The 25,571-nt window shown below is 51.2% G+C and overlaps 1 protein-coding gene across 1 annotated transcript in view; it reads right to left on the bottom strand.

Annotated features, from left to right (window-relative positions):
• NFIX (nuclear factor I X) overlaps window positions 1–25,571 on the bottom strand; it is a 91,429-nt gene that overhangs the window by 53,235 nt on the left and 12,623 nt on the right. Inside the window, 1 exon segment of the mRNA XM_082652249.1 lies at window positions 14,292–14,823. Within this exon segment, the coding sequence (XP_082508375.1) occupies window positions 14,292–14,709 (418 nt within the window). The 5' untranslated portion in view covers window positions 14,710–14,823.

Here is a 25,571-nt window from a genome sequence, read left to right as displayed (position 1 = left end):
TAAATGATATCAGGTAGATAGAATCCAGATTTCTGCAAACTCCACATGCCAGAATAGAATTCAGCTCCCTCATCTGTTCCATTTGTGAAGTCTCATTGGGTGGCAGAGACTGGCCCTGGTTGCTGAGTCTGGGAAATGGGCTTTTGTGGAAACAAATTCTCATCCTGGGACTGGTACACTCAGGGGGCGCCATGACCCAGAGGCTGCCGTGGCCTGCTCAGGTCTATGTGGGAAGAGCTGGCCTGAAAGACGGGGGGTGGGGGGCGGGGAGCAAGCACGTCTTGCCTCTCGGAAACTCTTTGGTAGGCAATAAGGGATCGCTCTTTCATGATTCTTTCATTACTATTAGTTTTTTAGTAACAGGCAAAGGATCCACTCAGTGCCACACTGCCAGGTGGGGCTCACTCTCAGCACCGTCTTAACTGCAAAGGGACTCTGAGCTTTGAGAGGGCAAAAGACCCTCTCAGAAGCCCCGGGATTCCCTAAAAAAGGTCTCCCAGCCCCAGAACCCTACTCACAACCAATCAAAACATGGAAAATAGAGCTGCAACAAATTCAGAGGGGAGGCCCGGCAGGGGTTGGGGGCCTCCGCTAGCAGAGGCAAGGGATGGCCGTCGTAAGGAGAGACACACAGGTTCTGCTCACCCACCTCCAAGGCAGGGCTTCTCAGTCTCACCACTACAGACAATCCATGACTTTTGATGGTCTGACTCACAATTTTTGACTTTACGTGGTGCAAAGCAACACGCGTTCACTAGAAACCATACTTCAAATTTTAAATTATAATCTTTTCCTGGGCTAGCGATATGCAGTACGATACTCTGATACTCCCTTGTGATTCTGGGCAGCAGCAGCGATCCACAGCTCCCAGTCAGACAGGCAATCAGGAGGGTAAACAGCCGATGCACTTATAACCATTCTGCACCCATACAGTCACTCTGTTTTTCACTTTCAGTACAATATTCCGTAAATTACGTGAGCTATTCAGCACTTTATTATAAAATAGGCTTTGTTAGATGGTTTTGCCCAACCGTAGGCTAATGGAAGTGTTCTGAGGACGTTTAAGGTAGGCTAGGCTGAGCTATGATGTGGGTTAGTATATTAAATGCATTTCTGACTTAACAGTGTTTTCAATTTATGACGGGTTTATCGGGATGTAACCCCACTGTAGGTTGAGGAAGATCTATAGTGACATTAGGGGCCAGGTGATTCCTTCTTGAGAGAATGTCCTGTGCACTGGCCTTGACTCACTAGATGCCAACAGCACCCTCCCCTGGTTGTGACAACCAAAAGCGTCTATGGACATTGCCAAATGTTCCCTGAGAGGCAAAACTGCCCCTGGTTAAAAACTGCTGTTCTAGGATGACCAACCATCCTGGTTTTCAGGGGACAAAGGGCTTTCTTTGGGAAGAGGGACTTTCAGTGCTGAAACTAGGAGACTCTTGGGCAAACTGGGACAAGTAGGTCACCCACCCTCCCTCCCAACTAACTTTAATCCCTCTACCTACCATCAAAACACATTTCCGGGACTTCCCTGGTGGCGCAGAGGTTAAGAATCTGCCTGCCAATGCGGGGGACACGGGTTCGAGCCCTGGTCTGGGAAGATCCCACGTGCCATGGAGCAACTAAGCCCGTGTGCCACAACTACTGAGCCTGCGCTCTAGAGCCCGCGAGCCACAACTGCTGAGCCCGCGTGCCACAACTACTGAAGCCCGAGCACCTAGAGCCCGTGCTCTGCAACAAGAGAAGCCACCACAATGAGAAGCCCGCGCACCACAACGAAGAGTAGCCCCGCGCGCCGCAGCTAGAGAGAAAGCCCGTGCGCAGCAACGAAGAGCCAACGCAGCCAAAAATAAATAAATAAATTTATCTTTTAAAAGAAACAAAAAAACCCACACATTTCCTCGGGACTTCCCTGGCAGTCCAGTGGTTAAGACTCCGTGCTTCCAAAGCAGGGGGTGCAGGTTCGATCCCTGGTTAGGGACCTAAGATCCCACATGCCACGTGGCCAAAAAACAAAAAAACATTTCCTCCTCTACCCTCAGGGGTGTGAACAGTAGCTCTTCACCGCCCTATATGAAACTACCGCTCACACACCTAAAAAGATTACATCCTACCCTATAGCTTCTTCTGGGACCAAAATCTTATCCTTGTCTCCTCTTTCTTCCCGGGCAGTATCTCCCACAGCCATGACTTCCACGAGGCTCTCTGAGCCATGAGCCGAATTGCTCACATATTTCTTATATTACTAAGGCCAAAATTGACCTAAAACGTCTGCTAGGAGAAATGGCCCCACCCTGGGGAGGACATTACTGGGGTGCAGAGCTCCGGTGTGCACACATTCAACTCCCCTTCAGCAAGTGGCCCCAGAGCCAAGGAGAGATCACCTGGGAGATGGAAGGATGGGGAGACACCATTTGACTCCCCTTTTGTCCCTGACACTCGGCTGAGTCTCACATGACCTGCTGGACACAGGGACAGGACCTGAGACCCTCTAAAGACGACATGAAAGGAAATGGCATTTTCTGCCCTGGTACTGGTTGAACACCTGGGAGTCCTCTGCACAGGGGACCCCACTCGGTCAGCCCCAGGTTTGGCAAACCTCCCCCCCCCCCCCACCAAAGCTTTCTATCCATTTGCCTCCTCCCTTTAAAGGCCTCCTTTCATTTGGTCCCCCAGGGAGCCATCTCGTTACTACAGAAACAATGACGTCATGTGGCTGGGTGGGGCTGCGGGTCCCTCCTACCACTCCCTAACTAGGTATCGCGCGCCTGCCTACATCACGGCTCAGAAATTTATAGCCCAGCGCTGGGTATTTATAAGGTGGCTCTGGTGTGACCACAGATTCAGTGCAGGGCTGGTAACTATTTATAGCCAAAGGATATATACTTATTACATGCCCCCCCTCCGTCTTCTGGGCCACGTGTTATATAACTGCCATTATGCAATAACGCCCATTACATAATAATTATGCACTAATAGGGATATAATCTGCAGGCATAATAAGGACACACTCCCCAAGGGCTGCACTCGGTAGGCCTGCCTCCAGGGGTCTCCTGATGTCTCTGCACACTCCACCCAGTCGAGAAGAGTCACCAGGTGTCACCCTACTCCCACTGTCATCTGCAGCCTCCCCTAGACCATCAGACCCAGCTGCAAAGCTCTCTCCAGATTCCTTCCTCCTGTCTTGTCCCTGACCCTGGCCTGAAGAGAACACCTCTGCCTATCTTTAAGCCCGACACAAAGAACTGTGAAGGGATAAATCCTGGAAGGTTAAGGGACACTCTCCATTTCAAGAAAGGAAAAGAGCAGCAGCAGTCACCCCTGGAAGGAGCCTGCAGGGTCTAGAAAAGCCTCCAGGACGCCAGGCCAGTTGGCAGAGGGTTGGCCGCACACAGAGGAGCACCGTGGCCCTCCAGGAAAGAGCTGGAAGGAGGCAAGGACTGGGGCCAAGCCAGCACAGTCAAGCAGGCCACTTCTCAGTGGCTCCTCCTTCCCTCATCACCCTGTGGTAGCTGCGCCTTTGGTAGGGCCCTTTGTGTCGGGCTTAAAGATATGGCAGACAGAAGTGTTCTCTTTAGGCCAGGGGCAGGGACAAGACAGGAAGAAGCAATCTGGAGATTTGGTGGAGCCCTGACTTCTGCCATCGGAGTTACGCTGCCAGCAGGAATGCCCTAGAGCAGGATCCTGGCTGCTCAGACAGCAGCACATGCTCTGCTGGTCACCCTGCTCCCAGGAAGGACAAAGAGAAACTGTCACCTCAGGGGAAAAGAGTACAGGGACATGGGCTCTGCACCAGGGGTGATGGGGGACACAGGTGGAATGGGCAGGGGATAGGAAAACTTAAGACCACAATGGCACTCAATGGAGCCAGTTCAATTAGCCCAAACATATCATCTGCTCTTAAAATAGATATCTCTGTATTTAAAAGTTGTTTGATGAAAAGTTAATTGATGAAAAAACCAGAAGAACCTATATGGATCTGGGAAGTAAGTTTCTCTCTGGTGCAGGAGGCTGATTTGGGGAGCCTGTCTCTTACATTTCTCTATTGTTTGAATTTTTAATAAAGAGTGCGTTTTACCACCGTAATAAGGAAAATCAAATAACTTCCTTTAAAAAGAACAGTGCTGAGGCTCAGGAGACACTTCTGATCTCTGCTTCCCATGCTGCCGAAACAAATGTCTGCTGTTCTTTGGGGTCTGGGGTGGGCCTGATGCGGTCAATGGCTCACTACATAGGCCTGGGTCAGCCGAGTAGTAAATCCCCTGTTCCAGTCCCCAGAACAGCATCCCTGGCACACAGAGAGACCATCATGCAAGACATCAAGAGGGATGTTCAGTGCGAGACTCAGAGGGGGACTCACGATTCCCAAGGGGAGAGGAGCCCCCAGATGGTTTCAGCCCAGGGTCCTTCTGCCCAGAAAGGGGAAAATGGAACAGGACATGCAGGGGAACAGCCAGGGCTCTGAGGTTCTGTTGCCATGTGAGAAAAACGTAAATAAGTTCCTAAACTGGAAGAGAGGCAAGAGGTGAATCTGGGGTACATTCTGTCTGAATTGCTCTGTTTCTTACAGGCCAGAGGGTCTCAGCTGGGGCAGCTCTGTCCTCAGGGACACTTGGAAATGTATGGAAATATTTTGGTTGTCACACATGGGGCGGGGGGGTGGGGTGGGTTGCAACTAGTGGGTCAAGGCCAGAGATGTTGCTAACCACCCTATAATGCACAGGGCAGTCTCCATGACACAGAAGGATCTGGCCCAAAAGTCAATAGCGCCATGGTTGGGAAACCCTGCTCTATGGGACCTGATTCCAATGGTTAAGAGGTCAAGTCCCTATCTTCTTAGCCACGGAAACAGGAAAATCTCCAGCAGTAAGCTAGCCTCTCTCACAACCCAGCCACCCCTCAGCATATTGGAAGAGTTTTTATATACACAGCCCCAAAGTTTTCAAACTTTAAGAAAGGGGTAAGAATGAGAGTCTACGAGAATTCAGGAGCATAAAAGGCAATGAAGAGCAGATTACTGCAAAACTTCCAGCGATCATCTGGTTAATTAGGATAATTACATTCATTTTTATTTCAAACTGCAATTCCAAGCAGACTCCCAGGAAAAAGGCGTGACAGAGCAAGGATCAGGGATCCCAAGATCCAGCCGAGCCCGCCTGACCGCACACCTGGACTTCCTGCACACTCTACCTGCCCTCCCCACGTTCCAGGATGGGGTGCCAAGAAGCTGAGCTGGCCACAGCAGGGTGGGGGCATCCAGCCGAGCTTCCCCGGTCTACGCTAGCATGCTGCCTCTCAGGTCAGAGGCAGGGGGCTGGCCGGCGGGAAGGGAGACCAGTGTCAAGGACAGGCCAGGCTCCCGCCTGCTGTTTCCACCCCACATGCTCAGCAGCTGGGGGAGCCCTTGAGCTGAATCACAGGCTAGGCTCCAGCCACTCTGTCTCAGCTCCTAGAGAGCAAGGGAGACCACGGGGACCTGCTCGGCTTTCTCCTCTGAGACTCCACCAAGGCCAGCAATCCCCATGAAGTTCAAGGAATGGCAAGGCCCACGGAGGGAAGCCAAGGTGCTCAGTGACCTGAAACCTGGGGTCCTTCTGCAGGAAACTGATTGTGTGACCCAAGCGCCCTGACATCTCTGTACCGGGTTCCCTTCTCTGTACGGTGGGGATAATGATACCTGCCCTGCCTATATCACTCAACCATTGTGAGGAGGGAATCAGCTCAAGGCAAGCTGAAAAGGCTCAGCCAGCTGACAAAAACCAACTAATTCCTCACTGTCTTTCAAAGTGCAATTCAAGCAGGTCATCTTCCAGGAAGCCTCCCAGGTCCTCGAGTCTGGTTCACCAATTCCTCACTACACACAAACACCCCTGTGTGTGTCACCCTAGTGCACAGGCTCACAGCCGGGAATGTGGGTTTAAAACTAGAATCAGTGTGAGAATTTGGGTGGTTAACACACGAACAGGACTTAACACGGTGCCTCGGCCATATTGGGCCTTCAATGGAAAAATGGAATTAAAGCGAGGGATGGAGACCACGGGTGTGCCCTCTCCTCCACCGACCGGGAACAGAAAATTGTTTGGAATCTGGACAAAGGAGTGTCTCTTAAGTTACTGGATGTCCCCCAAATTTAAAACAAGTGAGGCACAGGGAACTCTACTCGATACTCTGTAATGAACTATATGGGAAAAAAATCTAAAAAAGAGTGGACATATGTCTATGCATAGCTGATTCACTTTGCTGTACACCTGAAACTAACACAACATTGTAAATCAACTATAATCCAATAAAAATGAAAAAAATAAAAAATAATGTCCCTGACCCTGGGGCAGTGGCATGCCGTGTCATCATTAAGACATCAAAAGTGAGGAGGGGAGCCGGAACACCCCCACCACCAACAGGCCACGGTGGCTGGTGGGGGGACAAGTCACTTGGGAGACAGGCCCACAAAGGGCAACCCCAAAATATTTTTTTAAATCCCCAAAGGGCCAGAAAATCAAATATTAGATATCCATACAGACAAAGTAAGGAACCCAGGTACCCAGGGCGGTAAGGCCCAGTCCAGCCAAACCCCCCTGCTGCAGCCCCTCCACCTGCTGGGACCCTTTTCTAATGCCAACACCTCTTCTGCTCAAACATGCTTAAAATGGCGACGGCGGCCTGCAGGGCCAGGCGTTTGTCGTACTGTTTGCCACGGTGCCCTCAGTGCCAAGAAAAACCTATCATGAGAAATGCCATCAGCTATATTTATCTATCTCTCAGCCCCCCAGCCTCCTCCTTCCGTCTGCCAACCAGGCCCTGCGGAGCCCCCCTCACCCAGTGGGCACACTTCCCTGTTGCTGACGCCCGTGACCACCTGCCCAAGCCTTGCTTTCCGGCGCTCTCTTCCCCAGCCCCTGCAGTCAGACCTCCACACAGGCGCAACGACCAACAGGCTGCACCCCTTCTTACTGGTATATCAGGGCGTGCCCACGTGTGCTTAAAGTTTGCACCCACACAGGCGTTGGTCGCCGTGTCTCTAGTCCCAAACCACAGGCACCGGTGGTCCTCCATCTCCTTTCAGCCTCAGCTCCCTGCTCCTCAGGCAGGACCGGCCTGCCCTCAAAGTCCTCCGTGAGCCATGGGCTGGGTCCTCTGGGAGCGGTACCTATGCTGCAGCCTCTCACAAGCCAGACATCACGGGGAGACAAGAGGCGCGGGGTGAGAGAGCAAGCCCTGGGAGGACAGGGTCTCCTCCCGGGCCTGTGTACCACTGCCGGCAGGACGCCCGGCTGCGGGGTAGACCTCTCACCCTTCCACTTCCCTGACTGAGAGTGGGGAGCCACAGCCTGTATTTCAAGGTGCTAAGAATTTCCAAGGAGTGTGCATGTTAAGAGGACCCCCACCCCCTTCCCCTCCAACCAACAGGGAAACGGCAGAATCTGGGATGATAAAGGGAAAACGGCAAAGTCAAGGTTCAGGACTGCTCAAATCCTACAGCTGTGACCAGGCCGTTGCTAGGGATGCGGCTAACAGGACAATGTCCTTTGGTGTCAGGCACTTCAGACCTTTCTCTACACAAGCAGCAGGGCTCCAACCTGACCCTTCTTACCCTCAGGCCTAGCACAGAACATCTGAAGGTGAATCAATGACTGTATCCTAATCCCCCAAACCTCCTCCTCTTGCTTCAGGAGGCAGTGCCCACACCCCATCCCAGCCTTCTCTCCCCAGAAGGCTACCTCCCGCCTCTGAGCCCCTAACTCAGAAAAGAGTTCCAGGGAGCCAACTCCTCTGAGAATGAAGCAACCCAAATAAAAATTTTAAAACCCAGAAGCTCTTTCTCTCCTGCCCCCTCCCCCTCTGCTGGCAAATGAAAACAAACAAGAAATCAAAGAGGCCTTTTGTGCGAGCACTGCGCTGACACTGCTGGGGCCTTTGAAAGGACTTCTGAATCGGACACTGAAGGATAAAATAACTGAAGCGTGGCAGCTCCTGAGACAGGGGGGTGGGGTGGGGGTGGGACCGACGGGGCAAAGAGAAAAAGGGGTGGGGAGGGAGACACCTTCTTCCCAGGGCAGAAAGGGAGATGTTTAGCTGTACCCTCTCTGCCCAGCTGCTGCAGGACGCAAGAACGGGGAGAGACCATGGCACAGCCTTCTACCCCCCTGGCCTACCCTTCCTCAGCACCCTGGGCCCCTGCAGCTCTAGAAGGTGGCTGAGATGGGCCCTGCCTCCTTCTTCACAGCCCACCTGGAGCTGCGCCTGATGAAGCTCTGCTGGGTCTTCCCTCGCCTCCTGCATGGATCACTGTTCGTTCACATCTATAGGACGGTGTCTTCTAGAATTTATCAGGAGGCCTTCACCCAAACCCTGCAGGCCACATGTAGGAGTCTCTGATTCTTAGAAGGGCCTTGCTCCCAGTAGGTTCACCAAATGCATACGTATTTCATGAATAAAGGAAATTCAACCATCCTCTGGCAGTGCCAAAAAGTAAACTGAATCCTCAGGAAGTCCTTCTGTACATCTGGACCCCAGCTCTCCTGCTACAGAGTGGCCCTGTTTCCTCTGGGTGGGCAGTGGAGCACAGCTGGTCACCATGCTTGGGCTCCTAGGTCCCCTCCAGCTTATTCATGGGCAGAACTCTGCCAGCTCAAAGCTCAGACAAAGGTGGTTCTTTTTTTCCTTGAGCTACAGCTTCCAACTCAACCATGAGAGTGAGCACTCCACCAAGATGCCCTGCACATCACAGCCAGTGCGGACCCCTGACTGGCTGGACAGACAAGCTACAGACAAAGGGGATGCGAGCAGATGGTCAAGGGAGTCCCAGAATGAGACCAGCCCAAGGAGTGGGTCTGAGTATTTCTGAGCTCCTCTTTTGGGTCATGCCCCCTCCAGAGCCAGCCTGAGCCGCATCACCCTTTTACACCACCCAGAACCAGGCACCCCACGTCACATTAACAGAGCAAATGTAGCCTGGACAGACCTCTCGGATATGTGACCTGGGCAGTCACACAGACCCTGTGCTTGGTTTAATGATCCAACTGTTGTCTCGCTGTAATTCCTCATCATTTTGAACTAGGAACTCCTCATTTTCGTTTTGCACTGGGCCCTGAAAATTATGTAGCTGGAAGGCCCAGCAAATCGTGTAGCTACCGTGGGATCGGATCAAACTTGGACTTTCCTTGTTCAATACAGAACGCTCCGGTTTAAGAGGGCCTCCAGAGGGTGATGACCAAAATGGCAAGTGCGCAAGGAGCTGTATCAAATGTGGGAGGCGTGAGAGCCTGGCAGCGTTTGGCCTGGAGAACGGACAGCTTCCTGGGAAGAGGGGTGGAAAGGAACCATGAGCCCTGTCTTCAGCACTTGAAACGCTGCTATGTTACAGAAAAGTTAACTGTCACTTAGTTCATCCCTTAAGGCAGAAATAGTACCAACAGGTAAAGGTGACAGGGAGACATCCTTGGGCTCACGGAATCATAACAATTGGAATTGCAGCAGCTGCCGTCCACTGCTTTTCTGCTGTGTGCCAGTATCTTCACATATTAGCCAGTTTAATCCCTTTAACCAACTTCTGAATTAGTTGAACAGAAGACTCTTACAATGACCAAAGTTCACCCTCGAACAACAGTGACATCTCTTCTGGGTTGCTCTGAAAGGCATCTAACCCTACATTGGTATATCTTGCTAATTTTAGGAATCTGGTAACTAGGCCCTGCAGTCTTCAACAGCCCTGGCACCAGATGGCGCTGCCTCAAAAACGCAGACCAGTGGCATTTCTGGGCCTAGAAAAAAGAGGCACGGGTGAAGTGGTACAGGGGCCTCAGGAGGAGTTAGGCCTCCGGAGATGGTGGCTGGTATGCCTGTGGCCACCCCCGTGCACTCACCCAGAGCCACCAGATGGGCCAGGCATCCAGCAAAGGCTTGGGGGACCTCACTGGCATCAGCCACATCCTGGCAGGACTGACGTGGCGAAGCAATGCCTTCCACTGCTGAGGAAGGACGCAGACGTGGAGCCCTCCCTTGGACCAGAAAACCAGTGCTCACCGCAAAGCCCCAAGTCCTGAAGCAGACAGCGAAAACCATGAAGCTCTTATGCTGAGAAGGGCAACCTTGCACTTGAAAAAGTTCACTTAGACAGATCCTGAGGTGCTAATCCATTTCCTGCGACAGGTGAAGGCCCAGCTATCCCCGGACCTGGAGGTGAGGAGGGAGGCGGAATCTCCTTTCAGAGCGGCACACTGAAGAACGCAGGGGAACACAGCCTGCAGAGTCCAAACAGGGAAACCCTACCGGATAAACCATCAGGTTCCTTCCACAACAACAACCCAGAAACTGCCAGGAAAGAAACCAAGATGAAAGAGGAGGAGGAGGACCACCTAGAGATTATAAGACTTCAAAGATGGAGCAACCCACTGCAATGCATGGACCCGAGTGGGATCCTGATCTAGACAAACAAAATTAGGAGATAATTAGGGAAATGTGAACACTGACCAGCTATTCGACCATACTAAAGAAATCGTTTTAGGTGTGACAGTGATATTGCGGTTACATTTTTCAAGAGTCCTTATCATTAGAGACATGTACAGAAATATTTACAAATGAAAAGCTATGATGCCTGGGTTTTCTCCTAGACAGCCCAGTGTAAAGCTGGGCAGCAGGGGGCTGTGGATGAATTGAGACTGGCCATAAGTCGGCCCTGGTGATGGGGGTTCCTTCTATGTGTAAATTTCTCTGGAATGAAAAAGCGGAGATAAAGAAAAGAATACCTGGACTTCATGGACCTCCACGGTGGGCCTGTTGGAGGGATCTGATGGGGAGAAGCTGACATTTCCATCCAGTAGAGCATCTTATTACTTTCAGATTGTTTTTCTTTCCTAGGACCGAGGCCTAGGTTAAGGAAGGTCTGAAGATGCCAGTTTACCTTCAGACTCCCGCAGAAGCACTGGAGATAGTCTAGTTGTGCTTCCAGGCCAGTTCAGCCATCCTTCCTCACACAAGCATCCTTCCTCCTGGCCCCAGGCTCCCCTCTGTCTCCAGCCACTGCCCTGGGACACCCCCTTTGGATGGAAGGACATCGGCAGGAATGTACTACCTTCTCCCCGTGGCAGTGCTCTCTGACCCTGCTCTGCCTCAACATCCCCTCCTAAATGGAACAGACACACAGCGACATTCCTTCCCAGCAAGAAGGCCACCCTCGTGAAGGGTGCAAAACACTCTGGGTGGCCTTTTAGGGCCGCGTATTCTGGGAGTGGAGCTCCTGACGTCACACACACACACACACACACACACACACACACGTCCTTTAGTCCCTCTCAACCATGCCACCTCCTAAAGCTTCATGTGGGACAAAAAAAAAGCATCCACAAGGGCCATGGATGACAGATGACAATGGTGCCTGGAGGCGAAGCCATGCCCCCATGCTTACCATCATGTCAAGTTTGCTTGTCATCAAACCTGGCACCACCAGCTCAGCCCAGATCAGGTTCTTCAGCCCAGTTTGAAAGGAAGGAAAGCATTTCTTTTAGAATTCAACCTACCTCTTGTCTGAGCCCTTGCCAGCCCAGCTCCCAACCCCAGTTTATACTGGAAGGAAGGAACAAGTGGCACCCTACTGAGTATGTCTTTGCGTGGACATGGAGAAGGAACGTCGTGCTATTGGACTGACACTGTTTGGAGGCTCAGCCAGAAGAAGACATTTTCTAGCAAACTGGAGTGGCTTAGAGAGAAAGCCATGCCCACTCCACGCCATCTCGAGGCCACTTACCCAAGGGCCACTGGTAGCCCATGCCTCACCAACTCACCCCCACTCCTTCAGTAAGGCACCCTTGAATTAAAGCAATTTCAGCAACAAAAATCCTACCTTCCCTGAAACTATCTGGAGTCCAGGGACTTGAATTATAGACAAATTATAAGAAAACATCCTCAGTTCTCCACTCAGCTTTTGTCAAGGAACTCGGCCTCAGCTGGGACAGAGGTGGCCATGGCTGCATGCAATGCGGCATGAATTTACTCATATTCCTGGGCAAATCATCTCATTATGGCTAGGGGGCAAGTGGGGGCGCCTCCCTTCCCCTGACACCTGCCTGGTCAGTCCAGGACCCAGGTGGCTGGTCAGGAAATGGTCTCCATCACACATACTTCATCCTACCTCAGCCCCATGCTGGCAGCAATCAAAACTTTGGCCTAAAATAAGAGAAGCCAGGGAAACAGCTCAGCTACAGGGATCCAGCTACAGAGCAAGGTAGGAGGAAGCCGGCTCAAAAGGAAGATGAGTATTAATTTCATCTTAGAGGCCCTAGTTCCAAAATCGGAAGGTGCGGAATCCCCTCTCGGAGGAGCTGACAGACACAAGCTCAAGGGTCCAAGTCTGCCCCAAGCCACTTCCAATACCACCAGGCACACACCCTCCCCACTCTGATTTGCCGAGTAGACAGAGAATCAGGGAATAACTTTTAATTTTTTCTTTGGTCTCTTTTCCAGAAAGAAAAAGGATGAACGAGGAAGAGGACCGGCAGTTGGTCATTCTTCGTGAGTGGGCCATGACAGTCACACAGGGCCAGGTACAGGCCTAGAAAGATCCATGGAGGGAGGGACAACAGGAGTTGGGGGGGGGTATCCACTGCCTCCAAGCAACTACCAAAGCCACCTCTCAGAATGAGAGAATGAGCTAGAAGAGAGGCCTCAAATACCACCTTTTCCTCCCCAGAGTTCTCCAACACATAAACTCTCAGTGCTAATCCCAGTCGAGGTTCCACTGCTGATGCAATGCTGAAAGTGCCCAAAATTTCCTTTCTGGATTAAGTCATACCTCTCCTCCCAACATCCCAAACAGGCAAGGGGGTAACCACAGCAGAAAAGTGACTTGCTTTTCTTTTTTGTGAATGAACAGGAAGGAAGATACACACACACACACACACACACACACACACACACACACACACACACACACACATTTGCGGGAAAGAACATTCACTAGAGTTGAAGTTAAGCCACATTCTCTTACATTCGCATGAAGAGAGAAAGAAAGGGGGAAAAAAGGGGGGGAAATACTGGAATGGTGGAAAGGAAAAAAAAAAAAAACACAGAGAGAGAGAAAGGTTTGGTAGCCCTCTCATTACAAGTTGGTTGGGCATAATGTAAACACACTTCTGCCTTGCTTAATCACAGAGTGCCGCCCGTTTAGGTTTCAAAGGCGGCAGTAAATTGGGCGTAGCTGAGTGGAGGCTAAAAATTAACCAGCCATCTCTGTTTCAATTTGTAAGAAAACAAAAGCGGAAAGAAATTATAAAAAGGGAAAGGGTAGGGGGGAAAAAAAAAGGAACAGAGGAGGAGAACTGAACCACACAACCCAAAATGCAGGGTGAAATTGGAAAAGCAAAGAGGAGAGCTGGAACTACTTGGAACACAAAAGGAAAAGGAGATTTTACAGAGTTTTGATTGCTTGTTTGTTTCTTTAAGACCTTCCACAGCAATGCCCACTCCCTGGCGTGCCTATGCTGGGGAGAGCCTCTCTGCCCCCCAGCAGAGGTATGGGGGCTGCGGGCACCCATCCGGGGGTCTCGCCACTTCAGCTGAAAAGCGAAGGGGAAGGGACAGTGAAGGGCAAGAGCTCGAGGAATCTCGTGCTCATTTTCACTCTCTGTGAAATTGAATGACTTTTCTCCTCTCCGTCAGCCAAATCCCAGGCGAAACAGCTCCCGCCTGGGCATCTGGGCCTCAGAAGCTGCCCGCCTCTGCCTTCTTTCCTCTTTTCTATTCATTCTGTCTCATATCCGGGGGTTTTACACGCCCCTCTCTCCACCGAACTGCTGCCCACCCTGCTTGTGCCAAATCTGGCGTTTCCCCAGGACTTGAGGGGACGCTGCAGGAAAACCAGTACCTGCCCCCCAATACTTCTTCTCATTTTAAATCAGAGCAAGGAGTGATTTTTTTTTTTTTTTTTTTTTTTTTGGTGGTAGTGGTGTTCATCACAAACTCTCACCATCCTGGATAATTCTGGGGCATCCTGGCCCCAGTCCTAGGACCTGCAGCATCTTTTGGGTAAGATGAGTCCTCCAAAGACGGAGGGGCACGACAATCAGTAACACACGGCAAATGTGTAAATGAGCAAAGGAGGAAGAATGGAGAGAGTGGAGGGAAACAGAAGGGAAAAGGGAACATCAAACGTGCTTCAGGCCTCAGCAGGACGGACGCACCAGTTAGGCCCATCGCGTCTATGCATGTATCGTTTGGAAAGAAGAATCAACAGAACAAATGCCAACCAGTAAAATAAAATGGGGTGGGCAAAAGGGGGATTGAGAGCAACCTACCCGGAGTGTGGACAAAGTAAGCCAGATAAAGATCCAGTTCTTTGATTGTGACTCCAATGTGATGTGGCTGCACGCACAGGCCGGGGTTCGAGCACTGGGGCGACTTGTAGAGCCGCTCCCCGTCAGTACTTTCCAGGGGGATCCCCTTAAACAAAATCACCATGACCAGGTCCAGCCGCCACACCTTGTCGGCCTGGCGAAGGCAGTCAATCCGCCGGATCTTGCCCTTCTGGTCGGGGTTGGAGAGCACACAGCAGGGGGGCTTCTTGCCCGTGATGGTCAGCACAAAGTCCTCTCGGAACTCGGGCCGGATGTCTTTGCGCAGCTTGGCCAGCAGCCGGGATGCCCACTTCTGCTTGATCTCGGGCTTCTCGCCCAGCAACTCGTCCTTCACCGCCCGCTCCTCGTCCTTCGACATCCGCTTCTCGTGCTTCTTGAAGTACTTGCGCTTCCGCGCCTGCAGGTTGAACCAGGTGTAGGAGAAGGCGCGGACGTGAGGCAGCAGCGCCTCGATGAACGGGTGGAACTCATCCTGCAGGCGGCAAGCCGGGAGCATGCGGGGCGAGGGAAGACAGGAGGAGGGGAAGACGGGGTGAGGGGGAAAGAGAAAAGGAGAACAGAAGCGTTAGAAGGGGGGCACAAGAAAAATCGCCTTCTCCTCCTCCGCCCCCCGCACAATTTTCTCTTGCGATTGTTCTAGGAAAGTGTGGTCTGGAGCTGCCACCAGCCTAGCCAGCCGCTTGCTCCCATCTCAGCCTCAGCAGCCAGACAGAGACACCCAGAGCCTGAGCACACACCTATTCTCTCTCTCTCTCTCTCTCTCACTCACTCACACACACGCGCGCACAGACAACGTTGCCGTCCACACACACACGCTGCTGGTATCCCCGCCAGGCTCTGTCGCGCCCATGACATCTCCATGTTCTATCGCAGCCTCGAACTCGTCTCAGCTCGCCCCAGCACAGTGTCCAGTCTGCACAAATGCCCGTGGACGCACACGCAGGGCATGCGGGGGCCACCTCACGCCCGGACACCGGTAGGTTTTTGGCCACCCCCAAGAAGAGAGAACATGACATCCACGAGCCAGCGAGCGAGGAAACGGCTTTGGCTTCCCCCTCCCCAGGCTGTTTTCATTCTCTTTTCTCCTGCTCCGATTGGAACATCCACCCCAGCATTTTAAAAATCAGATCTAAACCCTAAATATGTGATTTCAGCTTTGTTATCAACACCAATACTAATGTTAATCTCAGTAATAAGGAAGAAAACGCTCCTTGTTAACACAAATAAGGTGGTGGTATCAATCAACCACATTAGGGTTAAAAGCTACACGGGGCATCCTGCGCCCCATCCCCACTGACCCCTTCACCCTCCTTCCCACTCAGTCAGGTGACAGAGGGCCGGGCTCTCGGTTTTTGGTTTTTTTCTTTCTTCTTCTTTTTTTTTTTTTTTGCTTGTTTGCTTGTTTGAAGTTTAAATAATAATTGATTTCTGTTTACAAAAATAAAACTGGAAAAAATTAAATAATTACCATTGATCTGAAGCACCCGGCAAAGCCCAACGCCCGATTCTGAGCTTCTGGACTCAACAGAGTTGTGAGTTGGGGGCGGGTGGGGGGAGGGGGGAGGGGGAGGAGCAGGGGAGGAAGGTAAATGTTTTAAAGGGGGTTATTATTGGTGTTCTGGGGAATAGGGGCCGGGCTTGGGTGGATTCTCAAACCCTTCCCCCTCCTCCCCCCCACCCATGCTCCACTGCACAGAAGGGGGAAATTAATATTTTTTTTAAAGGAGCAAAAAGAAAGAAAGGTCAGGGATAGCAAGCAGAGAGAGGGAGCGAGTTGGTTACCACACACGCCAGGTAAACAAAAGCCAACAAAAAAATTTTTTTCAGTTTCACCCCCTGTGCATCACCTTCCAGTTAAAAATAAATAAATTAATTAATTAATTAAATAAAAATATGCAAAATTTAAAAGTCAAAACCTACCTCCCACCCGCCCCCCCAACACACAACACGCCCTACCCCACCCCTGTGCAAAACAAAAACAAAAACAAAAACCAGGAGGGGGAAAAGCGGCAGCTGAAGAAAAAGGCTTTCGGCTTTGGCAGCGGCACAGGGATATAAACTTCGAGCTGCCTCCCTCCGCCTCTGAGCCTGATCGCAGGCAAAGGGGGAGCTCGCAGATTCCCGGGGAAGAGGACGAGTTCGGACCGGCTGCAGATCGTCGCTGGCAGAAGCGTGCAAAAGAGGGAGGGAGCAAGGGAGGGAGGGAGGGAAGGAGAGAGAGAGAGAGGGAGAGAGAGAGAGGACGTGGATGGGATGGGGCTGTGTGTGTGTGTGTTGTGTGTGTGTTTGTGTGTGTATGTATGTGCGCTGGTTGGGTTTTGGATTTTTTTTTTTTTTTTGCTTCTTTTCTCTCTCTCAAACTCCCTCTCTCTCTCCCCTTTCATGCTCAATCCCCATCCATTTGCTTGTGCCAAAGCCAGTAAAAAAAAGGGGGGGGGGAGGAAGGGGGGAGGGAGAGAGAGAAGGATCCACCTATTTGGCAATGAGACATCCTCGAGCAGCCAATGGCTGCGTCCAAGGGGAGGAGGGAACCGGGCAAGCCGAGAGGGTGGGGAGAGCCCCCGGCAGTTGGAGACCAAAAACAATTTGCCCAATCGACAAGTTCACGTCTAATGAACAAGCAAAGTCCAGCAGTTATGAATTTTTCATTCCAGGCTCCCACTCGGGTCCATTTGGCAGCGGCCACCCAGCAAATCTGAAGGGGGTGAGGGGGACTGGGGCTGAGGAAGACACAGAATTTTTTTTTTTTTTTAAGCCAGAAAAATAAATAAATAAAGGCCTGACTCCGGGCAGGCTGTCGGGCGGGAGGGAGCCCCAGAAGGCCTTGGGGAAAGCAGCTGCGCCTTCTTCTCTGTGTTTTGGTTTCAGTCTCTTTCTCTAAGGCCCGCACACTCTTTTTCTGGTTCTATTTCTTTTTTTGTTTATGGGACGCACAGGGGCGAGTGGAAGTTTTCCTCCCTGGCCATACACACAAGCCTGCCTGCCGTGCTATGAATAGAAAGAGAAGAAGAAAGAGAGCTCGGAAAGTGTCGATGCCAACAGCACTTCCAGGGCAGGGACCTGGCGCCCAGGGTGTAGCCACCCTTTCCCCCAGTCTGGCTGCTGCTCACAGGAGCACTCCCAGACGAGGGAGGCAGGCCCCCCCAGCACCTCACAGCCTCCCTCTCCCCAGCCCCCAGCAAGCTCAGTGCCTCCCTCGGCGGCGGCCCACACCCAGCCACGCACGCTCCATTAGCAGTGAAGAGGGATGCCAACGCAATGCAGCTCTGCTCGAGAAACTGCAACAGTTTATTAAAATAGCCTCCTGTCACAGCACTCCACTGACAAGCACTACACGCAGCCACAAACACAACAGCCAACCCCGGGAGGAAGTGACAAAGGCACGGAGATGGACACTACTTCCAAACACAGGGTCCTGCCTGTGCACGACCACCACCACCACCACCACCACCACCTCCTGAACTCTTGATTCTTTGCTTTCTCCAGCTCTGCCCTCTCCACTTGGTCTGTGTTTAGTGTTTCTTGGTTGGAGGAGAGGGAACACTCACCTACCTGTGCCCCGTTCAATTCAGACTAAAGGGCCCAAACCATACGGAGGAAGGTGCAAGAGCGTGAAATAAGAGCCCTAAAGGAAAGGAAGAGAGCTAATAAAGGAAACAAGAAAGCAGGAAAGAGCTCTATCAGGAAACGTGAGACAACCTTGGGGAAACCGAGTCACCAGGAAGAGCTCCCCAGGGGAACCCCTGCTCTGGACCTTCCACCCAGACAGGAAAGGTGAACATGGGGGAGAGAAGCCAGGAGTGTGGAAGCCTCCACTGGGTCCTCTCCGGTAGGGGCCCTTGAGCAGCCATGCTTTAGGCCTTTGAGAAGCAGTAAGGAGGGGACAGTTATTAAAGAAATGGAAGAGCAGAGGAGGACATGAACACAGGCAGGGAGAGACTGATCCTACTCAGAACCCAGTCCCTATAGCTGCCCCGTCCCCAGGTGGGGCTCAGCCCTCAGCTGGCAACAGAAAGGTCACTGCTCACTCTCGCCCCTTTCTTCCCCATCTGAAACCCTGTGCTCGGTGGCCTTTACGCTCAGCGGAAAGGTTCGAGGAAGAGGGCCCGGGGTGTGCCCAAACAAAACATGCAGCCCTGGGCTGGCGCGGGACCCAGACAACAGGAACAGTGCCGCTCAGCACCTGGGACCCCAGTCCAGGCCCTGACTGGCCTGACTGGCCGAGAGAAACAGTTAGAGGCGAGAGAGCAAGAGGCAGGTGTCACTGCAAGACAGGCCTCTTAGGGTGGTGTTCAATAATTAACATCACGTTAATAACCAGCTTGGGTCCAATTAGTCAAGGATATTAGCTGAGTAACATAAGGTACCAAACCCTGTCTCTCTCCACCTTGAGAGAAGCAATGTTACTTTCTAAAGATGAGACGAAACAAACAAAAAAATGTAATAAAGATGAGATGGTAGAAACTACAAGTGAGTTTATATTTGGCACGGGGGTGTGTTTTTCTGGTATTTTGATTCATACTAAATATTAGACACCAAACAGAAAACGGCCAGCGTGAGCCTCCTAGAGAAGTCTACCATGTTCCATCTCACAGACCACCATGCCGGGTGCTAAACATGGGTCGATTCTGAATCCGGTGGTGCAACTGGGTAGGTGGCAAGGGAGATGGTGGATGCAAGGATCCACTTGTAAGTTAGGGAAACAGGACAAGATCCATGATTCACTCCTGGATGAAGGGAGAGGTCAAAGGTCGATGGAGTGGTGGAGAGACTGCACATAAAAGTGGCCCAGGAGGACCAATGGAGTGTCTCCATGGAGCCGCAGGGACCCACTGCACCCCCTCAATTCTCCCTTAACAGGAAGAGCAACAGGCACTTCCCAGGGGAGGAACAGGGAAGGAGAACAATCATCAATTGTCCTTCACCTGCCAGTGGCCTGTAACCTTGAAGGTGGGCTGAGAGGATTCCCAGGCAGCGCTCTCCCCTCACCCTGCTCCCGCAGAGGCATCTGGCTCTCGGGGCGGGGAGGCCTGCCTGGGTGAGCAGCCAGGGTATTTCTAATGACTGGGTCTCTCTCCCTCCTGTGGGGCACACAGAGAAGAATCGCTCAGGTTCCAATAGAAACACTTGGCGAACCCGACCCCTACAGCCCCCTCCTCCTGAATGCCACTGATGGCGGCTTTCGGTCCTGGACACGCCCCTCAGAAACCCCAGACAAAAGGGGACTGTCCCCCTTTTGTTAAGAGAGTAGAGGCTCCTGTTGGAAGATTACCTGTCCCAGTCTCGGTCTTGGCTAGGAACTCAGATACTCTGCACCCTGCACCCCGATCAGAGCCAAGGCAAAAAAAAAAAAAACCTCTGAGGATTCAAGGCTTCTCCAGGGCTGAGCCACCTGAAAATGTAAGGGCTCAGGGGATGGAGGGAGCAAGGGGACAGGCAAGCCTTGGAGAAGGAGAGGGGAGGGGAGAAAGGGAATGAGAGAAAAAACGGAGGGGTAAGGAAGCCAGTGATGCTGGTGACAATAGTGAGCAAAAAAGAAAAAGACAACAAAGAGGAAAAATTAAGGAAAAGCAGGGAAATTTGAGGGAAAAGGTATTTTCCCTCATTTAACAGAAAAATCCCAGAAGCCAGAGATTCGACTTTTAAAATTCACATGGGCTTGTAGTTTGTGGAGAGGAATTTTTCTGCCTTTGTGAGAGAAAGACCTCTCTCATTACTGTCACGTATATAGAATTTGATTTTTTTTTAAAACAACAACAGTTTTCACTGAAACATTTCTGAAATACCCATGCTGGTTTCAGCCATCACTAGGAAAAATGTGCCTCCAAAAGAAAAAGAATGAGCAGGCCGTAGGAAGAGGAGGAACAGGGGGAGGGGGAAAGAAGGAGAGAAGGAAGCCCAATCCTGAGAGAGCAAGACAAGCTGGGCCCAAAACTGCAAAGAGAGAGAAGGACAGAGATGGAGGGAAAGAAGACGCAGCTGAAAAGGGAAAATGAGCAAGGAGAAAAGATAAGGACTCTAGGACAGGGGGAAGAAGAAGAAGAATGAGAAAGAGAAGCAGAAGGGGAAGAAAAGAAAAGAAAAACTAGCTAAAGTGACTGCTTCTAGCTTGAGAAAGTTAAATGTGTCATTTTCCAAAAATCCACAAAAGAAATGAGGCCTTCTGGATTATTTAAGGGAAAACAGGGAAATGTGTACAGAATCTCACTCATATACACAGTATTCAAAAATATTCAAGGAAACAAAATAATTTTCCCAGCCCGAGACGGGTTTTGCAACTGGCCTATACCTGCCAATAGTAAAACATCTAGAAGCACAAGAAGTTATATCTTTAAAAACAGGGCCACTATTTGGAGGTCACTTTATCTTTAAAAAAAAAAAATCCTATTTGTCCACATTCTGCTTGCTTTAAGGCTCAGATTTATTCTTTCAGACCCTGGACACATGCTAGTTTTATATATGTCCGTGTTAATTTGGATAACTGTACACAGTGCAAATAACTGACAAAAACCTACATAGGAATTACCAGATATATCAGGATCCATTTTACTACTGCATATCTGCAGCCTGGGTGAAAAAAGATGCAGGAAATTTTAAAAGGCCACAAATAGAGCCCTGATTAGCCTGTCCAATTCCCGGGATTTTATAATTCAGCGTTGGCCTGAACCGAAAAGAAGCCAACTTCGTACCCCTGAGATCTTCCATCTTGTCCCAAAGAAGAAGGGATACAAGAAAGCAGTGGCCCGACTCCCGGACAGAAATGGAAAGAGAACCCGTAGGCAGCAAAAGGAAGGGGCCGGCTGCTTATCTGAGAGGTGGGTGGGGCCTCCCCTCTCTGGGTGGTGGGGGGGGACGGGCAGGCAGGAAGGGGCTCTGCAGCCACAGTAAAATCATCCAAGAGTCTGGAACCGCCAAGCATGGAAACCAGAATATGCACATTGCGAGGAGGCTCGGAGAATTTGGACAAAGCGGGTTTTTGGCTGACTTGGGCCTGTTTTTCTCTGCCCAGGAATGGCGGACCGGACGGGGGTTTTCTAGCATCCTCAGCTTGCTGAATGGATTTGCCCTGCACCCCTTGCTGGGTCTAGGATGAGGCCTGCCTCAGAACCAGGCTGCACACTCCTATAAACCAACACCCACCCCCTTCCCTTCCTTTTCTCCTCCTGACTACAAACCGGGAGCGGTGGCCTGGGATCGGGCCAACAGGCAGCCTCATTCTGGCTCCGAACACTACCCTGCTCCAGGCACATCTCCCCTCTCCCTCCTGGCACTGAATAAAATCGGGCAGGAATAGAGGTATTGGGGGAAGACGATCTATTCTCTCTAGTGCAACTGGAAATTGTTTACTTTCATCCTCTACAGAGTATGGGAAACAAAACCCTAGTCTTTAATTCACTATTTTGCTTGAAACTTTCTTGTGTCACCAAATAGAAGTAAAAGCCGGGAAAGTCAGAGGCCGGTCGTCCATTCAGGGAGCTCTGTGAGGACGGGACCCTCCGAAGGTCAGAATGAACCAACGCACAGGACAGATGACAGTCAAGGGCTTCAAGGGGCAAGGGCAGTGCGAAGCCTGAGCCTCACCCACCAGGTCGGTCTGGAAAGTGTCACTCCATCGTGGTCAAGGGTCCGGGAAGAAGGAAGAACCCCACAAGCCAACTTCACAACTTTCTCTAAAGAAAAACTGACAAAACGCATGGTAAGGGGAGACTAGCAGGTGAAGATGAGGTCTGTGCCCAGCTCATTGAGAAAATATCTGGAGGGCAAGAGAGGAGGCCAGAGCAAACAACAAAATGTTGAAAACTCTCGCCCAAGGCCCGGCTGCCAACTACTGACCCCAGAAAATGCTTGGGGATCCTCCAGGGAAGATGGTCCTCTCCCCTCTCCCCACCACTCGCCCTGCACTTTGGAGACAATTCCTGTGGCCTTCCCAAGTCCTCTTCATGAGCTCCAAGAGTTCCGTCAGGATGTTTTGACACCCCCTTGCTTTGCCAGGTCTATTCCCCCTGCCACAGGAGAGAAGGGCCAGGGCAAGAGGAGAGTTTCTCTGAGCTCCGGGTGCCCTCTGCCTGGTCTGCACTCCCCTAGACCCAGAGAGAACCTCTTTCTTGCAGTTGCTGTGGCAACAGGCAGTGCCCAGAGCCTGGGGCAGAGAGCCGGTGGCCAGGATGGGAAGAGCCCGAGGTTTTCACTGCTCGAGGGCTCAGGGGAGCTGGATGGGCCCTGTCCAAGCAAGCGGCTTCCCCCAAATGTACAGTTTTAGGAGTTGGAAGGAAGACATTTTTCAATCCCTCAAAATGTATTGTTCTCCCCAACTATTTTATTATCAGGATCATTGCCAAGGAAACCCGAGAATCCTTATCCCCCCCGGTGTCTAGCCCCTTCAGAGGCTGGCACCAGGGTGCCCAGAGCTTAGGACCATGCCCACCCCTCGGCCACAATCCGTCCCTCACTGGCTCCCTTTCTTTCTTACCCTCTCTCCCCCTCTGTGTCCTCCAGCTCCAACACAAACTGTTTGCATGGGAAGTCTCCCTCTATGACCCGATTCAGCACACACAAGAGAAAACTGTGGGCGACAGACCCAACGTCCTAACGAACTTGAGTTAATTAATGCTAAGGAAGAAAAGAGGCGCCCTCGCTCTGTTGAATCACGGTTCACTAGCCCTTTCAGTTTGCTGTGGGTGGAGGAAAAAAAAAAAGAGGCTTTTTGGTTCAAATATTTTTGGGGGGCGAAGGGAAAACAAAAACACCGCAGAAGGGCCGTGGAGGGCGAAGCTGTCAGTACCTGCCCAAAGGAGCAGAGGCAAGAGCGGCCAAGCGTTCTCCCTCAAGCTTCTGGCCTGAATGGTGCTGGAAAGGCCAAGAGGGGAAAGAAAAGGAAGGGGATTATCAACTGATTGCGGGCCTGTTCAAATAAATCGCTCCAAAAAATTATACTGTCAGACTGTAAGATACATACATATACATACACATTTTTTTTAAAAGCCCAAACCCAACAATTTGATTTCGTCAGAGCCGTGAAAATGTTTTAACAGTGCAGAAAACCGAAGTACGAATGGCACAAGTACAAAAAATTTAAGTGTGCAGAAAAAAAAGAAGAGGTGGTAATGGGGAGGGGGAGAACAGCTGCAATTTTGCTTTCCAGATGTTGAGAGCAAAATGTAATTGGCATGTAACTTCTTCCTTACCAATTTCTATCCTTTGGTCCTGAGATGTTAAAATCCTACAGCTAAACCTAAGTCTGCAGGTGGTTTCCAGGCACTCCGCACATGTGGAGGAAGGAAGCCTCATGGGCCACATGCCTGAGAGGTTTTTTATCAGCCCACTAATTTTTACAAGCTCTCCCACCATTCCTTAGTGGAGAGGCCTGAGCAAAGCAGGCTGGAGAACTTTCTTATTTAAATAATAATAATGATTATTATTATTTTGTAACCCTCGGCCTTTACTTTTGAGGCTGTGCCTTCCTTTTTAAAAAATAAACTTTTTAACTGAAGTGTGGCACACAGAAAGAAGGCACACAGTTCTAAGTCTTCCACTCGATACATTTTCACAAAGTGAACACACCTGTGTACCTCCACCCAGATTAAGAAATAGAACATTTTCAGCACTGCTCAAGGCGCCTTGAGTGTTTCAACTACAGAGTCCTCATAATTCATATGCCTTAGAAATAGCTCCTGCCCGCACCAGCAGCCTCAAAATTGAGCACCTATGTATACACGCACGTTACAGAGCCAAGTGCACTACTCATGTGACCACAAAAATTCATAGTGAAAAGAAGCCGCTTGAATCCTCACTGCTGCAGACGGGTTTCTGCGCCTCTGTCTGTCTGTCCGTCTCTCTCTGTGCCTGCCCAACTCTGATCCCATCAACAGGGCAACCAACTATGCAGCGGGGTTAGTGGACAAGCAGGGCAAGTGTGGGAGACAAACTGGGCCCACCGAGCTGAAAGCTGACTGACGGGAGTAAGCAGGCAGGGACTGGGGGGCCCTGATATTAGGTGGTCATGAGGGAAAAGTGGCTCTGCAGAGGCAGGGGTTCCTGAAGAGTGAATGAGCACGCAACAGGACAGGCTCCCCTCGTCCCTGTCCAAAAGAGCCTTGCAGGGAGAGGAAGGGAGTAGCAGTGGCAGAAGGGGGCCTAGAGAGTGAGGGGGTCCTGGGGTGGAGCTGCCGCGGGAAGGGAGGCCCAACTCTGCTGCATCTGCCTCCCTCTTTCCCTGGCTCCAGCCCCAGCTGGCTCCCCCCTCACTTTCACTCGCACTAAATTTACTTTAAAATTTTAAAATTAAATTTTAAAAAAAGCAGGAAAGAGAAAGCACTGAAGGCAAAATACCTCCCACAATATCTTTCCAAGGGGAGAAAAAAGTTTCTGCTTATGTAAAAAAAAAAAAAAAAAATGCAAGGGATCGCTGAAAAGTCTAAGCACCGAATAACAAGGTAAATAAAACAGGAACCCTTTTAATTAAAAACACCTGAAGCAAATAAATAACTCCCTTTGCAATGCGAAGCCACTGCTCAGCCACTGGTGCCTGGGGCACAAGCCCCTACCCCCAATTTCTTGCCCTCTTTCCCCTTTCTTTTCTCACAGGAGCTGCGTCTTCCCCAAGCACCACCAAAGCCTCTTTTTCCTTCAAGCCCGTCCACCCCACACCTGGGGGAATGACCAGGACAGTGGCTCAGCCTCCCACCAGCCTGAAGCAAACCTCTGCAGCCCTGATGAAATGTTTCTTCTTCTGTTCCTACATCTCCCTAGGCTGTGCCCACCACTGGCCCTGGACCCTGCTCTCCTGCCCCAAATCTAGGCCCTGTGGGTAGTGGCACCATCCTGGGGCTGGATGCCAGCCCCAGCCCAAGTAGACAGCTCTCTCCCCTACCAAGGGCACGGGGCTGCCAGGGCAGGCTCTCGAAGACCGAATTTTCTCTTCCTATTGCATATGAGGCTGGGAAGAAAGAACTGTTCGGCTTAATTTAAAATATGACAAGGGATCTGAGCTCTCTGAGGCTTCAATCTTTAGAAATACTGGATTACTTGATCCTTTTTTTTGGCGGGGGGGCGTGCAGGGTAGGCGGCGAGACTGTGCATCTGAGACCCCACACCCGCCAGCCACCGGGTTTGACTCTCCCACCAGCCGGCCGCCAGGGAAACGCGCCCTCGGCTGGCACGGGGGTACCAGAGCCCGGCTCCTTTCTTCCTTTCTTTTTTAAATCGCTCTAGCGAAAACCA

The sequence above is a fragment of the Grampus griseus genome (assembly GCF_964374135.1).
Source record: "Grampus griseus genome assembly, chromosome: 3".
In the NCBI taxonomy this organism is placed as follows: domain Eukaryota; kingdom Metazoa; phylum Chordata; class Mammalia; order Artiodactyla; family Delphinidae; genus Grampus; species Grampus griseus.
The sequence above is the reverse complement of the archived record's forward strand: the minus strand, read 5'-3'. Positions and strand labels throughout refer to the sequence as shown.